This window comes from Cebus imitator, unplaced genomic scaffold (assembly GCF_001604975.1).
Source record: "Cebus imitator isolate Cc_AM_T3 unplaced genomic scaffold, Cebus_imitator-1.0 Scaffold72, whole genome shotgun sequence".
NCBI classification, from domain to species: Eukaryota; Metazoa; Chordata; class Mammalia; order Primates; family Cebidae; genus Cebus; species Cebus imitator.
This window is the reverse complement of record NW_016107387.1, coordinates 4,748,539-4,763,628: the sequence shown is the minus strand read 5'-3', so window position 1 is coordinate 4,763,628 and position 15,090 is coordinate 4,748,539. Positions and strand designations below refer to the sequence as shown.

General features: G+C 42.3%; 1 protein-coding gene across 1 annotated transcript in view; it reads right to left on the bottom strand.

The window, feature by feature from the left end:
• Window positions 1-15,090, bottom strand: part of STX8 (syntaxin 8) — a 316,569-nt gene that overhangs the window by 241,504 nt on the left and 59,975 nt on the right. The window contains exon 6 of the mRNA XM_017531449.1: window positions 3,378-3,470. Coding sequence (XP_017386938.1) covers window positions 3,378-3,470 — 93 coding nt within the window. The remainder of the gene's footprint in view (window positions 1-3,377; window positions 3,471-15,090) is intronic.

Here is a 15,090-nt window from a genome sequence, read left to right as displayed (position 1 = left end):
CCTTAAAATGGGGAGGTGATGCTGGATTATCTGGGTGGACCCAATGTCATCACAAGGGTCCCTCAAAGTAGAAGAGCGAGGAGCCATAAGAGATAGAGGTGATGCCATATGAGAAGGACTCAACCTATTGCTGCTGTCTTTGAAGATGGAGGAAGGGGTCATGGGCCAAGGAATGTGGCTAGGCGTCTCAAAGCAGGAATACTAAAGATATGAATTCTCCTCTAGAGCTTCCAGAAGGAACACCCACCCTCCCACCCTGCCCATGCCTTAGTCTTAACCCAGTGTGACTCACATCAAACTTCTGGCCCACAGAACTGTAAGACATTGCGAGAGAGAGAGAGAGAGAGAGAGAGAGAGAGAGAGAGAGAGTGTGTGTGTGTGTGTGTGTGTGAGCGTGTGTGTGTGTGTGTGTTTGTGTGTGTTCTGAGACAGAGTCTAGCTCTGTCGCTCAGGCTGGAGTACAGTGGCACAATCTTAGCTCACTGCAACATCCACCTCCCGGGTTCAAGTGATTCTTCTGCCTCAGCCTCCCGAGTAGTTGGAACTACAGGCACCTGCCACCATGCCCAGCTAGAGGTGGGGTTTCACCATATTGGCCAGGCTGGTCTTGAACCCCTGACCTCAAATGATCCACCCACCTCGGCCTCCCAAAGTGCTGGGATTACAGGTGGGAGCCACTGCACCCGGCCTTGTGTTGTTTTAAGCCACTAAGTTGGTGGCAATTTGTTACAACAGCAATAGAAAACAAACACACTTCAACCTGAGGGAGCTAATTTTAAAAATCAAATTTAAAAAAATGAAAACAACAAAAAAGAAAACTAACACAGGTATGGCATGGGCTCTGGGAGTTTCAAAAGTACCATGTGATTCTAATATGCAGCAAAGTATGATAACCACCAAACCAGAGGAAAGACAAGATAAAGACATGCAGGCATGATTGCCTTATGCTGAACAAAGAAACGGTGATTTCAGAAACGGTGGTTTTATCTGGGAAGTTAGAAAGTCTTCCAACCAAATTATGCACTATCACTGGTTCTTCTTTTATTTATTTAATTTATTTTTTTATTTTTGCAATGAAGTCTCAATCTGTTGCCCAGGCTGGAGTGCAGTGGTGCAATCTTGGCTCACTGCAACCTCCGCCTCCTGGGTTCAAGCGATTCTCCTGCTTCAGCCTCCCGAGTAGCTGGGATTACAGGCACGTGCCACCAAGCCCAGCTAATTTTTTGTATTTTTTTTAGTAGAGACGAGGTTTCACCGTGCTGGCCAGGCTGGTCTCGATCTCCTGACCTCGTGATCCCCCCGCCTTGGCCTCCCAAAGTGCTGGGATTACAGGTGTGAGTCACTGTGCCCAGCCTGCACCATCACTTCTTAGTCATCCACCCACAGACACTGCGGCTTACCTCCACACATAACACAGTACATGATAATGAGTTTTGTGGCTAGAGTCCTTTCTAGTATGACCTATTGAAAAGGGTAAATTTCCTTGGATGAAGAACAATTATATACCAGATAGTCGGATTTTCTATAAAGCTTACTTTCTTACCAATGCTATCGCTTAAGGAAGGAACTGACCAATAACTGAATCATATGCAAATATATAAATTGGCCTGTGCACGTTGGTACCATCAGGAAAAGAATGAACTTGTCCTCTCTGTGCTGAAACTATTAGAATTGTAAAGAGAGAAGGCCTTTCCCTTGGGTTTAGTAATCTATTTATTTATGATAGATGATAAACAGATGGAATTGATCTATGACAGATAAATGGAACAGCACTGTGGGAGCAAATTAACTCATTCTTCCCAGGGATGGAGAACAGAAGTGCCAGCTGCAGGATTCTGACAAGTGCAGCCCTCTCTTCAGGGCGGGTGTTCATCCATCGCCAGGGCTTTGATGCTTGCTCATACATAATGATTACTTTTCTTTCGAGATGGAGTGTTGCTCTATCGCCCAGGCTGGAGTGCAAGGGTGCCATTTCTGCTCCCGGCAACATCCACCACCTGGGTTCTAGCAATTCTCCTGCCTCAGTCTCTCGAGTAGCTGGGGTTACAGGCATGCGCCACCAAGCCCAGCTAATTTTTTGTACTTTTAGTAGAGATGGGGTTTCGTCATGTTGACCAGGCTGGTCTCAAACTCCTGATCTTGTGATCTGCCCACCTTAGCCTCCCAAAGTGCTGGCGTGAGTCACCATGCCTGGCCAATAACTTTTCTTGAAAGCCATTCCATCATGGTACTGTTACTAAAAGCTAAGACCTTAGAATCTTTTACATTTTCTTTTTCTCTTCCTACTTCGTCTTTTTTAGAGAGGAAGCTTCTTTAGCAGCAAAAGCAGTTACATTAGAATCAGAAGACCTGAACTGGAATTTAGCTCTGTCACTCATAAATGATGTGGCCTCAGGGGTCCCCGCAGCCACTACTCTGAGTTTTGCCTCTCACACATGAGGAGGGGGCCACCTTAGTGACATTGTATGGAGATTAAATGAAATGACATAGATGAAAGGGCTTAGCACATAGAGGGGCCTTTCCATAAATGCCAGCTTCACTGCCACTGAATGACTCCACACTGTCAGGCATCACCTCTACTCTGCAGCTGCTCCCATCTTTTCTCTTTGGCTCTGCCCTCTCCCCGAGCCCTGGTACCATGTCTCCTACTGTCAACTGGGCACTTCCACTCAGATCTCTCAGTGGCATCTCTAACTAGACACATGCAAACTGAACTTACCATCTCACTCCCAAACCAGTGTCTCCTCTCAAGTTCCCTGACTTTGCCCTTAGCAGTAAAAATCACTGGCAATCCTGTGCACCCATATGTCTTCCCCATTCCCGCTCCTATAACCCATCCAGGCCCTCCTCAGCACAAAAACCTTGCAGATGCCTCCACATCTTAAACTCTCTCCCATCCATCCTGCTTGTAGTTGGCAAATTCATCTTTTTCCAACCAGACTTGTCACGTTAAACCCTGAACAAAGATCTTCAAACACTTTTTTGCCCTGAAGCCTGGTACATAGGATCGAAGAACAGCAAACTCCACCAGGTGTGGAGATAACACAAGACTTACACAGCCTCAGTGTACAAAGTGCTGAGCAATTTCATATCACTGCCACAGAGAAGAAGAGCTCTTGGGATTAATGGATCATACAACACAGTATTGTTCAAAGTAGCTACTGAGAACTGAAAAATTTTTAACCAAATTTCTTTACATGGTATTCAATAACTACAATCTAAATCTCCCACAACCCTCCTCCAATGCGTTAAACTGTATCAATCATTGACATTGAACCACTTTATGTGTTGTATAACATTGAACTCATTCGACAAATGCTCAAGCCTTTAGTGTTTATGGCAATGGCAAATCTAGTCAATCCCAGAGTTATTCTTACCATTTTGTTCATCCAATTCATTTCCAATTTCCTGCCCCATTTGCTTTTGGCGACTTATGATAGAGGAAAGGGCATCAAGGCCTGCGTCCTGTTCTGAAAGAAAAAAGAAAAACAATTAACTAGAAACTCGAAGAAAACAAAGTCCACAAGCATACCCAGGCATGTAGCACAACTTAATAAAAGACAAAAGCAACACTTTAAATCAGTCAGGAAAAAAGAGATAAAATAGTTAACATAATTGGAACAAAATTCAAAAATTAAACACCTACCTCACACCTTAAACTAAAATGATTTCCAAAAGAATTAAGATTTGAAATATGAAAAACAAAATAAGATTTGGAAACATAAACATTTAAACTTTCTGATACTTAATATACAAAGAGCATGTACAAATCAATATGAAAAAGACTGGATATCCCATTTTTTTAAATTAGCAGAGGATACAGGCAAGAACTTCACAATAAAAAAGAAAAAATAAATAAAAGTTTTGACATCACTACTAATTTTTTAAAAATACAAGTAAAAAACTACTTTTTTTGGCTTATCAGATTTATAAGGATTAAAAAGAATGATAATATCTAAGGTTAGTTAAATTGTGAAGACCTAGAAGCTCCCAAGTACTATGCAATAGAAGAGTAAGTTTTACTGATGGCAATATTTCTCAAGTGCAGACTGTGCCCAACTTTTTACCTGCCAATCCTAAGTCTAGGAATGCATGTAAGAAAACACTCAGACAGCATGCAATGATGGATATATAAGGATATTCCCTGAAACATTTGTTTTTTGTGCCAGGTATCAATTTAGTGCCTCTCAGCTCTAAATTCACTCTTTTTGGCTGCTCTGTGAAAATGAACCAGCTGGGCACAGTGGCTCATGCCTGTAATCCCAGCCACTTTGGGAAGCAAGGTGGAGGTTCACTTGAAGCCAGGCGTTCAAAACCATCCTAGGTAAAAAAGCAAGGCCTCACCTCTAGAAAATTTTCTTAAAAAAAATTAGCCAGTCACTGGCCGGGCGCGGTGGCTCAAGCCTGTAATCCCAGCACTTTGGGAGGCCGAGGCGGGTGGATCACGAGGTCAAGAGATCGAGACCATCCTGGTCAACATGGTGAAACCCCATCTCTACTAAAAATACAAAAAATCAGCTAGGCATGGTGGTGCGTGCCTGTAATCCCAGCTACTCAGGAGGCTGAGGCAGGAGAATTGCCTGAACCCAGGAGGCGGAGGTTGCGGTGAGCCGAGATCGCGCCATTGCACTCCAGCCTGGGTAACAAGAGCGAAACTCCGCCTCAAAAAAAAAAAAAAAAATTAGCCAGGCATGATGGCATGCACCTGTAGTGCCAGCTACTTGGGAGGCTGAGGTGAGAGGATCAGTTGATCATCCAGGAGGTTGAGGTTGCAGTGAGCCATGATCATGCCACAGCACCCCAGCCTGAGTAATATAGAGAGACTCTGTCTCTAAATAAAAAATAAAAATAATTTTTAAAAAATTGTTAAAAAAAAATAAATCAGCTAGGCACAGTGGCTCATGCCTGTAATCTCAGCACTTTGGGAGGCTGAGGCGTGTAGATCACGAGGTCAAGAGATCAAGACCAGCCTGGCTAACATGGTGAAACCACATCTTTACTAAAAATACAAAAAATTAGTCAGGCATGGCAGCACGTACCTGTATTCCCAGCTACTCAGGAGGCTGGGGCAGAAGAATCGCATGAACCCAGGAGGTGGAGGTTGCAGTGAGCCGAGATCGCGCCACTGCACTCCCACCTGGGCGAGAGAGCAAGACTCCGTCTCAAAAAAAAGAAAAGAAAAGAAAAGAAAGAAAGGCCCCTTAACTCTTGAATATTTTTTCCTTTGCCAGGGTTTTTGCTTACTGGCTCCAGCCTGCTCTCTCGGCAGGATCCTTTAGCACATGTAGTTCCTTCAGCGCCTGGCCCCTTCAGGGCACAGTGGCCAGCAGCACCCAGAACCAGCAGCTTCTCCCAACACACCCGCTCCTTGGGCAGGTTTATAACAAGCGTGCTGCCCGGGAGGTTCTTCCCCCATGAACAGTTTCCCCCAGCATTTCAGAGGGCAGATCTCCAGGAAGTTTTGATCACAGGGCACCACAGGGGCTTCTTGGAAATTCAGGGAATCTCAGCTGAGCCCTCTCTCAGCCCTGGAGACAGGGGACTCCTCCCTAGACACTCTACCTCAGCCTGAGACTTAGAGACTGCACCTTAGTGGCACGATCTTGGTACATTGCAACCTCTGCCTCCCAAGTTCAAGTGATTCCCCTGCCTCAGCCTCTCAAGTACCTGGGACTACAGGTATGCGCCACCACGCCTGGCACATTTTTTGTATTTTAGTAGAGACAGGGTTTCACCAGATTGGCAAGGATGGTCTCGATCTCCTGACCTGATGATCCGCCCACATTGGCCTCCCAAAGTGCTGGGATTACAGGTATGAGCCACTGCGCCCGGCCTTATTTCTGTTGAGAGTTCTTTTTACATCTTGTCAGCTAATCCCTCGTTACTCTAATCCCTGTTATAGTTAATAATTTATATTCAACTTTCCCTGTCAAATTTCTGTCTCCTGATCAGACTCAGAGTGATATATTTGTAATAGTGAAAAATCTGAAAGTACCTAAATGCCCAAATATAGAGATTTGTTTAAAAGTTTATCGTATATCCATATAGTAAAACACTATATAGCCACTGACAATCACATTGTTTGTATATATTTAATGTTGAAAGAAATTCATGATATTTTCTTAAGTTAAAAGGCCGGAGGCTGGGTGCAATGGCTCACGCCTGTAATCCCTGCACTTTGGGATGATGAAGTGGGCAGATCACTTGAGCCCAGAAGTTCGAGACCAGACTGGGCAACAAGGCGCAACCCTGTCTCTACTAAAAAAACAAAAATTATCTGGGTGTGGTGGTGCACGCCTGTAGTCCCAGCTACTCGGAGGTGGATGGATCACTTGAGCCTGGGAGGCAGAGGTTACAGTGAGCCAAGATGGCGCCACTGCACTCCATCCTGGGTAACAGCACAGAGTGAGATCCTGTCTCAAAAAAAAAGGCAGGATACAAAACAAAGTATAGTAAAACAGCTTTTGGTTTAAAAAGGAAAATGTATTACTTTGAAACTTTTTGCAAATTTCAAGAGCAAAGTGAGTTTTTGGAAATTTAAAGAAAAAAAGTTAAACTCAAGTTACTCAAGATCCTTTCTTTAAAATTTAATATGTACTTTTTAAACGAGACAGTCTCAGTCATCTGTTTGTAAAAACTTCTTCCTCTACTTTTAGGTGCTTTGAGAACACTGTGAAGTTGAGTGAAATGAGTCTTGTTCACCACGCGACATAGCACACGAAGGTAACATTATACCCCTCACAGCTTCATTTGTCTACAGGGTTTTTGAAATGACTGTTTCACATAAAGGCATATCTGCAAAAGCAGAGATCACAACAGTCTTACTTGAGGTTGCATTAACATTTACTTATATTTTTTCCAAATCTTTTAATGGAATTAAACCATTAAACTTAGCTCTTTAATTCATCTGGAATTTATTTAAACTAACAGTGTGAGGTAAGAACCCCTTTGTGACATTGTTTGACACTCTGTACTTTTTTTTAACTATAAAAATGACCTGCAGTCTTTAGGGATCATTCGAAAGGACCATTTTATAGTAAAATCACTTTATAATGAGGTCCTCTTGGTCTTCAATAACAACCTCTTGGATGGCCTCCAAGATAAATTCATACTCAACCAAGTGCTCCTATAGGATGACTGGCTTATAGTAAAATTCTAAATGCATCTGATGAATAATCTATACATATAGGACTGAGGGTCAAGTGTCAATGTGGATTAAAAGATAAAACCATTTAAAAAGAGGAAAGGAGATTCCTCCACAGTTTCCATTAGGAAAGAGTCAGTAGACTCTTAAAATTACTTTATCTAATAGAGACAGAGATTATGAATGAAAAATACACTAATTACACTCTTCATTCCCAAACTTGACTCATTATCTGATTTAGCAACCTGAAGATCACCTAATGCACAAGAGAAAGAGAGCTAAGAGTTCTGCTCCACTTTAATAATTTTTGTAATCTTAGCAATTATCTCCACATCTTTAAGTGCTGCAATAAATTTTCATTTCGAAATCCAAAGACAAGGAAGATTCAGATAATCAAGATGCTGTGGAGGTAATAATAATCGCATTCATATAACCTGGTCTTCCCCTAGTCCTGAAGTCCTGAGGCATTTCTTTTATTTATTTATTTTTTGTTTTTTGAGACAGCTTCACTCTTGTCACCCAGGCTAGAGTGTAATGGTACGATCTCAGCTCATTGCAGCCAACACCTCCTGGGTTCAAGCAATTCTTCTGCCTCAGCCTCCCGAGTAGCTGGAACTACAGTCGCATGCCACCACACCCAGCTAATTTTTGTATTTTTAGTAGAGACAAGGTTTTACCATGTTGGCCAGGATGGTCTTGATTTCTTGACCTCATGATCTGCCCACCTCTGCCTCCCAAAGTGCTGGGATTACAGGTGTGAGCCACCATGCCCAGCTAAGTTTTGTATTTTTAGTAGAGACGAGGTTTTGCCATGTTGGCCAGGCTGGTCTCAAACTCCTGACCTCAGGTGATCCACCCGCCTGGGCCTCTAAAAGTGTTTGGATTACAGATGTGAGCCACCACGCCCAGCCACCATGTAGTTTCTTACTAAGGAAACTACCATCATGTCATAACTGGTAAAATCTCTCCTACTCTTTCCCATAACCCAAGTCATTATGATATTACAAGAGGGCAATTGTAACATACCACGCTCTATTAGTCATTCTTCTAATTTACAATGATTTGAATTTTGAAAAATGGATGGATCATTATTATAGATAGAATAATATCCCCCATGTCTAAGATATCTACATCCTAATCCCATAAACCTATGAATATGATTCCCTTACATGGCAAAAGGGACTTTGCAGGTGTGATTAAGGTTAAAGAGTCGGAGATGGGAGATTAGCCTGGATTCTGGATTATCCAGGTGGACCCAATATAATCATGTGAGTCCTAAAAAGTAGAGAACCTTTCCCAGCTGCCATTCAAAGGGAGTATGAAGAAGGGTCAGAGACATTAACTTGCTGGCTTTAAGATGGAAGAAGGGAAGGGATGTGGGTGGCCTCTAGAAGCTGGAAAAAGTAAGGGAGCAAATTCTCCAGAATGAGCCTCCAGAAAGGAATGCAGCCCTGCTAATAGCTTGATCTAAGCCCTGTGGGACCTGCATTGGACTTCTCACCTACAGAACTGTAAGATCATAAATGTATTTTAAGTCACTAAGTTTGTGCTAATTTATTAAAGCAGCAATAGAAAACTAATGCAATCGTTTTTTTTAAAATCCCGTTGAAACCATTAGGTGTTTGGATACTTCCTATCTTTAGACATTCAGAAATGCAAGATCTGGATGGTGGGAAACTAAAGGGCAAATGCAGTTTTTTCATTGAAAAAAGAAGAGTTGGAAAAAGAACGTGTATATTAAAGAAACCTAAGAGACATAACTAGTTGCAGTTTATGGGCCATATTTAGATCCTGAATTGAACTATCTAAAAGAAAACATTGGCTGGTGCAGTGGCTCACTCCTGTCATCCCAGCATTTTGGGAGGCAGAGGTGGGCGGATCACGAGGTCAAGAGATTGAGACCATCCTGGCTAACATGGTGAAACCCCGTCTCTACTAAAAATTAGGGGGGGCATGGTGGCACATGCCTGTAGTCCCAGCTACTTAGGAGGCTGAGGCAGGAGACTCACTTGAACCTGGGAGGGGGAGGTTGCAATGAGCCCATATTACGCCACTGCATTCCAGCCTGGGCAACAGAATGAGATGGAAAGAAAAAGAAAAAAGGAAAGAAGGAAGGAAGGAAGTAAAGAAAGAAAGAGAAAGAAAAGAAAGAGAGAGAGAGGGAGGGAGGGAGGGACAGAGAGAGGGAGGGAAAAGAAAAGAAAGAGAAAACATCACAACAAACATGGAAACCTGAACACTGAATACCTGATTAGATTCAGGAATTACTGTTAACTTCTTAAGGGTGATAATGGCCTGTGACTACAGTTTTCCAAAGCAGTATTTATGTTTTACACACATATTTTAGATATATATTCTTGAATATCCACTGAGGAAATGATATGATGCCTGGGATTTGCTCCCAAAATAACCTAAGGGCTGGGTAGGATGAGTAGGTTACTAGATGGCATAAATGTGTAAGCAGATTGGCTGTGAGTTGACCATCACTGAGGCTTGAGGATGAGTAAAACAAAGTTACTATCTGATACTCTCTATTACATGTTTGAAATTTTCCATAGCAAAATTAATTTTTCTCTTTTTTTGATAATGAGTCTCACCCTGTCATTCAGGCTGAAGTGCAGTGACAGGATCTTGGCTCCCTGCAACCTCCACCTCCCCGGGTTCAAGCAATTCTCCTGCCTCAGCCCCCTGAGTAGCTGGGATTATAGGCATGTGCAACCACATCCGGCTAAATTTTATATTTTTAGTAGAGATGGGTTTCACCATGTTGGTCAGGCTGGTCTCGAACTCCTGACCTTGTGATCCACCCACTTCGGCCTCCCAAAGTGCTGGGATTACAGGCGTGAGCCACGACGTTTGGCCAGTTATCAATATTTTAACAGTGCAGCAGAGGGACATTCCTAAGGGCTGCAGCCACAGTCCCTGGATTGAGTACAAGATCCAGACCCCAAGGGCTGTCTTCTTTTCTAGGGCTGTCTTCTTTGCCTATATATTTGACATACATGAGACTTCTTCTTTTCCTATGTCTTTGCCCCAGATCTGAGCCCAACTAGTGGCATGGAGTACCAACATATTTAAATCAAGTACTACATTGTGCAACCCTTGCTGTTTAAATCAGTGAATGACCACAGAGGGCCCTCTCAGTTTACAAAAGAAAGAATATAGTCTGTGCTAGACAGAAAGGCTTCTGGTCAACAGTAGTGAGCCCTCTAAGTTTACATCATCCAAAAAGTAGTTGATGTTGTGTTGTCCAGTGCCCACAGAGAAGCAATGAACCTTTCACATTTCACATAGAGAAGGACCTCTCCCTCAATAAAGGGAGGTAGCAATGAAGGAGAAAAAAGTGAGGTCAAGCTAGATCAAAAAGTTAATCACTATGTTAGAAGACTCAGAGCAAGTTCTAAGAACAGATGTTTTTATTTTTGTTTTAAGATTTTCGGAAAGGAATCCTTCTAGTCTAGGTGACAGCTATAAGAAAAGGAATCTTCAAAGAAAGTTGTCTGTGAAGCTGCGATGGTGAGGGTTCAAAGGTTAGCTACTGAGATTTCCCAGAGTGAAATGGAGTCTGGCTAGCCACCTTCCGCACCCCCATTTCCCATGCAAACACGGAGAGACCTCAGAACACAGAAATCTAGAATAAATGCAACAATTCCTGGTACAGTCTGGAAAGAACATCTACAGGAAAATCATGAGACTAGATGGAGCTAATGAAGAAACCCCAAAACAGAGACCTCCTGAGTAAAGGTGGAATGACACTTCATATTTCTCCAGGGTCTGGTATCCAACTCAGGGGCAAGGGGCTATAAGAATCCAAAAGGTACCGTCATTTCTTCTGTCTCAGGGACCTTTGAGGCAAGTAAGTGATTGTCATCACCCCACCCATCTTCTGCCTAATGCCCATTTCATGCTTTGAATTACAGCTTAGGGGGCACAGAAGCCAAACTGGCTAATTCGTTGCAACGAGGCCTAGCTTCTAGGTTCGGCAAGGAAGGCATTCCCTGCCCTTAAATCTATGTTCTACCAGTGAACTGTTATTTTGGGATGATTTTCAAAGTTTCTAAGGGTCAGCTGGAATGCAGAATGGCTAAGGGATTCCATGGGCTAAAGGAAGTTAGAAACGACCTTTTGTGGCTCTTTATTTTCATTTAGCGCAGGACCTGGCAATGAAGCAAACAAAGTCATAGCCACCTCAGCACATCATCGCGATTCTGGAGGCAGAGAAAAGGCTAAGAAGGGTTCTGTGTGAAGATGACTTCCGTTTTTGTATTTGTCCTTGAAAAACAGCTCACTAGCAAAGAGGAATATAGTTTTTCAAAACACAAAGGTAAGAGCAGTGGAGCAAAACATGTGTGCTGCTGCTCCTGCCAAAGCCCACCCGCGCCCCACAGGCCAGCAGGCTTTCCAAGGGTGAAGCTCTGTTCTGAAGATTATAACAAACGCTTTGAGGAGCATCCTCTCACACCGACCCACACAACCCCTGAAAGAAGCACCTTCTCCAGGACAAGAAGGCTCTTCCCGACTGAAAACAGCTTTTCTTGTCAAAACACAATAATGCCAGAAAATGCATTAGCTATAAGTGTTAGCTACAAGGCACTCCATTTAGGAGCTGTGAATCCTGAAGAGTGAATGGCTGTGCTGCACGTAAAGCTGTGTTGCTTTTCATTTTCTCACTTTCCTTCAAATATGGTAATGGGTGAAGGACATAAAACTGAAGATGTAAGAGGGCCACAGTGTTTCACTGACTAGAGAATTTCATCGTGAAAGGGAATTCAAAATAGAATGAGACTTCTGCTTCTGCCCAAGATGGACTGACAGGCACCAGACTTCCTACTGGCCAGAAACAACTGGAAAGACAAAAGAAAACTGGGTAAATATACAAAACAATGGTTTTAAGACATGGACACCAGGAAATGAAGGGCAGTGATCCCTGAGAGATGGGTAACTCTTAGAGGTGAGCTCTAAGACTGCCTTGGATTACTGCCTCACAAGAGTTCCCGAGCCATGGTGTGGGGATGGGTGAACCCAGCTGGAGCCCGGCACTTTCCTCAAGTTAAGAAAAGTCCAAAGAAGCCATAGTGGTTAGCGTATGTAGGGCACAGTACCAGAGAGACGAGGACTGCAGATCTGTAGATCTGTAGATTCTGCACAGGGGCCACTTTGAGTCTCGAGCTGAGTGTCATTCAGAAATTAGTGAGTTTGGCAAGGTTGCACGATCCAAGATCAACACACAAAGATCTACTGTATTTTGATATACAAGCAACAATTAGAAATTGACATTTTAAAAATGCTACTTAGAATAAAAGATATGAAATACTTAGGGATAAATATGATAAAAGATATGCAAGACATGTATAGCAAAAACCAAAAAGCGTTGCTGAGATAATTTGAGAATCAATAGCATTAAAATACCCATTCTCCCGTAATTGACCTAAAAATTCAGTGTAATCCCAATCAAATGTCCAGGAAGCTTTCTTTGGTAAAATTAAAAGCAGATTCTAAAATGCACATGGAAATGCAAAAGACCTAGAATAGCCAATAAAATTGTGAAAATAAAGTTGAGTGACCTGTATTATCTTACTTAATGACTCAACACAAAGGTAAAATAATCAATACAGTGTGGTATTGGCATAAAGATAAACAAATAGACCAACAGAAAAGAACAGAGGTTACAACAGAAACAGGCCCATAAGTGCAGCGGCTCACGCCTGTAATCCTAGTACTCTGGGAGACTGAGGCAAGCAGATCACCTGAGGTCAGGAGTTAGAGACCAGCCTGTCCAACATGGCAAAACCCCATCTCTACTAAAAATACAAAAAATTAGCTGAGCATGGTAGCAGGCACCTGTAATCTCAGCTACCGGGAAGCTGAGGCAGGAGAATCACTTGAACCCAGGAGGCGGAGGTTGCAGTAAGCCAAGATCTTGAGATCGCACCACTGCATTCCAGCCTGGGTGACAAGAGCAAAACTCTGCCTCGAAAAAAAAAAGGAAAAGAAAAGAAATAGGCCTTTACATACATAGTCAATTGATTTTACCCAAATGTAGAGAAAATCAGTAGAGAAAGAACAATATTTTTTTAAATGGTGTTAGACCAAATAGACATCTCTTTTAAAAACCTGAATTTCTATCCATACTTCACTATATAAAAGATTAACTCAAGGTAGCTCATAAACCTCATGTAAAACCTAAAACCATAGAATTTCTAGGAAAAAACAAAGCAGCGAATCTTATGGTTTCAAGTTAGCCATAATTTCTCTCTCTCTCTTTTGTGTTTTGTTTTTTTCTTTGTTTTGTTTTGTTTTGATGGAGTCTTGCTCTTGTTGCCCAGGCTGGAGTGCAGTGGTGTGATCTTGGCTCACTGTAACCTCTGCATCCCAGGTTCAAGCAATTCTCCTGCCTCAGCCCCCTAAGTAGCTGGGATTACAGGTGCCAGCCACCACAACTGGCTAATTTTTCTTTTGTATTTTTTGCAGAGATGGGGTTGGCCACCATGTTGGCCACACTGGTCTTGAACTCCTGACCTCAGGTGATCTGCCCACCTTGGCCTCCCAAAGTGTTGGGATTACAGGCATGAACCACCACGCCCAGCCAGGTTAGTCATAATTTCTTAGATATAACCAAACCACAAACCATATAAGAAAAAAATTGATTAATTGCACTTCATCAAATTAAGAACTTCTGCTCTTTGAAAGATACTGTTAACAGAATGAAAAACATAAACCGCTTGGAGAAAATATTTGTAAAACATGCCTGACAGATGATATAAAAAATATTAAAAAGTTCTTACAATTTAATAATAATGAACAAACTGCCTAACTGGAGATGGGTAAACAATTTGAACAGACATTTCACCAAAGAAAATATGCAGGTGGAAAATAAATATATGCAAAGATTCATTAGTTATGAGGGAAATGCATACCATTAAAACCACAGTGTAACTACACACTCATTTAAATGACTACAATAAAAAAATTTGACCATACCGTGTTTTGTAAAGATATGAAACAACTAGAAAATATACATGCTTCTAGTAGGAATGTAAAATGGTGCAACCACTTATAAAACTAGTTTTGTGGTTTCATTAAAAGTTACACATGCACATCAAACAACTAAACAGCAAAAAAATAAATAATCTGATTAAAAGCTGGTCAAAGGACGTGAACAGATACTTCTCAAAAAAAGACAAATGGCCAATAAGTATATTAAAAAATGTTCACAATCCCAGCACTTTGGGAGGCTGAGGTGGGCAGATCATGAGGTTAGGAGTTTGAGACCAGCCACAGTGAAACCCTGTCTCTACTAAAAATACAAAAATTAGCCAGGTGTGGTGGCACATGCCTGTAATTCCAGCTAGTAGGGAAGATGAGGCAGGAGAATTGCTTGAATCTGGGAGGTGGAGGTTACAGTGAGCTGAGATCACACCATTGCCCTTTAGTCTAGCAGCAGAATGAGACTCCATGTCAAAAAAAAAAAAAAATGCTCAAGATCACTATTGGGGAAATGCAAATTATCATTATTTTTTCATTTTTAGTTTTTAGACACAGGGTCTCATTCTATTTCCCAGGGTGGAGTGCAGTGGTACAATCACAGCTCACTGCAGCCTCAACCTCCTGGGCTCAAGGGATCCTCCTACTTCAGCTTCCCAAGTAGCTGGGATCAAAGGTGCATGTCACTGTGCTCAGCTAATTAAAAAAAAATTTTTGGAGGCTGTTCTCACTATGTTCCCCAGACTGGTCTTGAATTCCTGGCCACAAGCAATCCTCCTTCCTCAGCCTCCTGAGTGCTGAGAGTCATGGGCTAAGGAAATGCCAATTAAAACCACAATAAGAGGTCAGGCATCTTGGCTCACACCTGTAATCCCAGCACTTTGGGAGGCTGAGGTGGGCAGATCATGAGGTCAGGAGTTTAAGACCAGCCTGGCCAATATGGAGAAACCTTGTCTCTACTA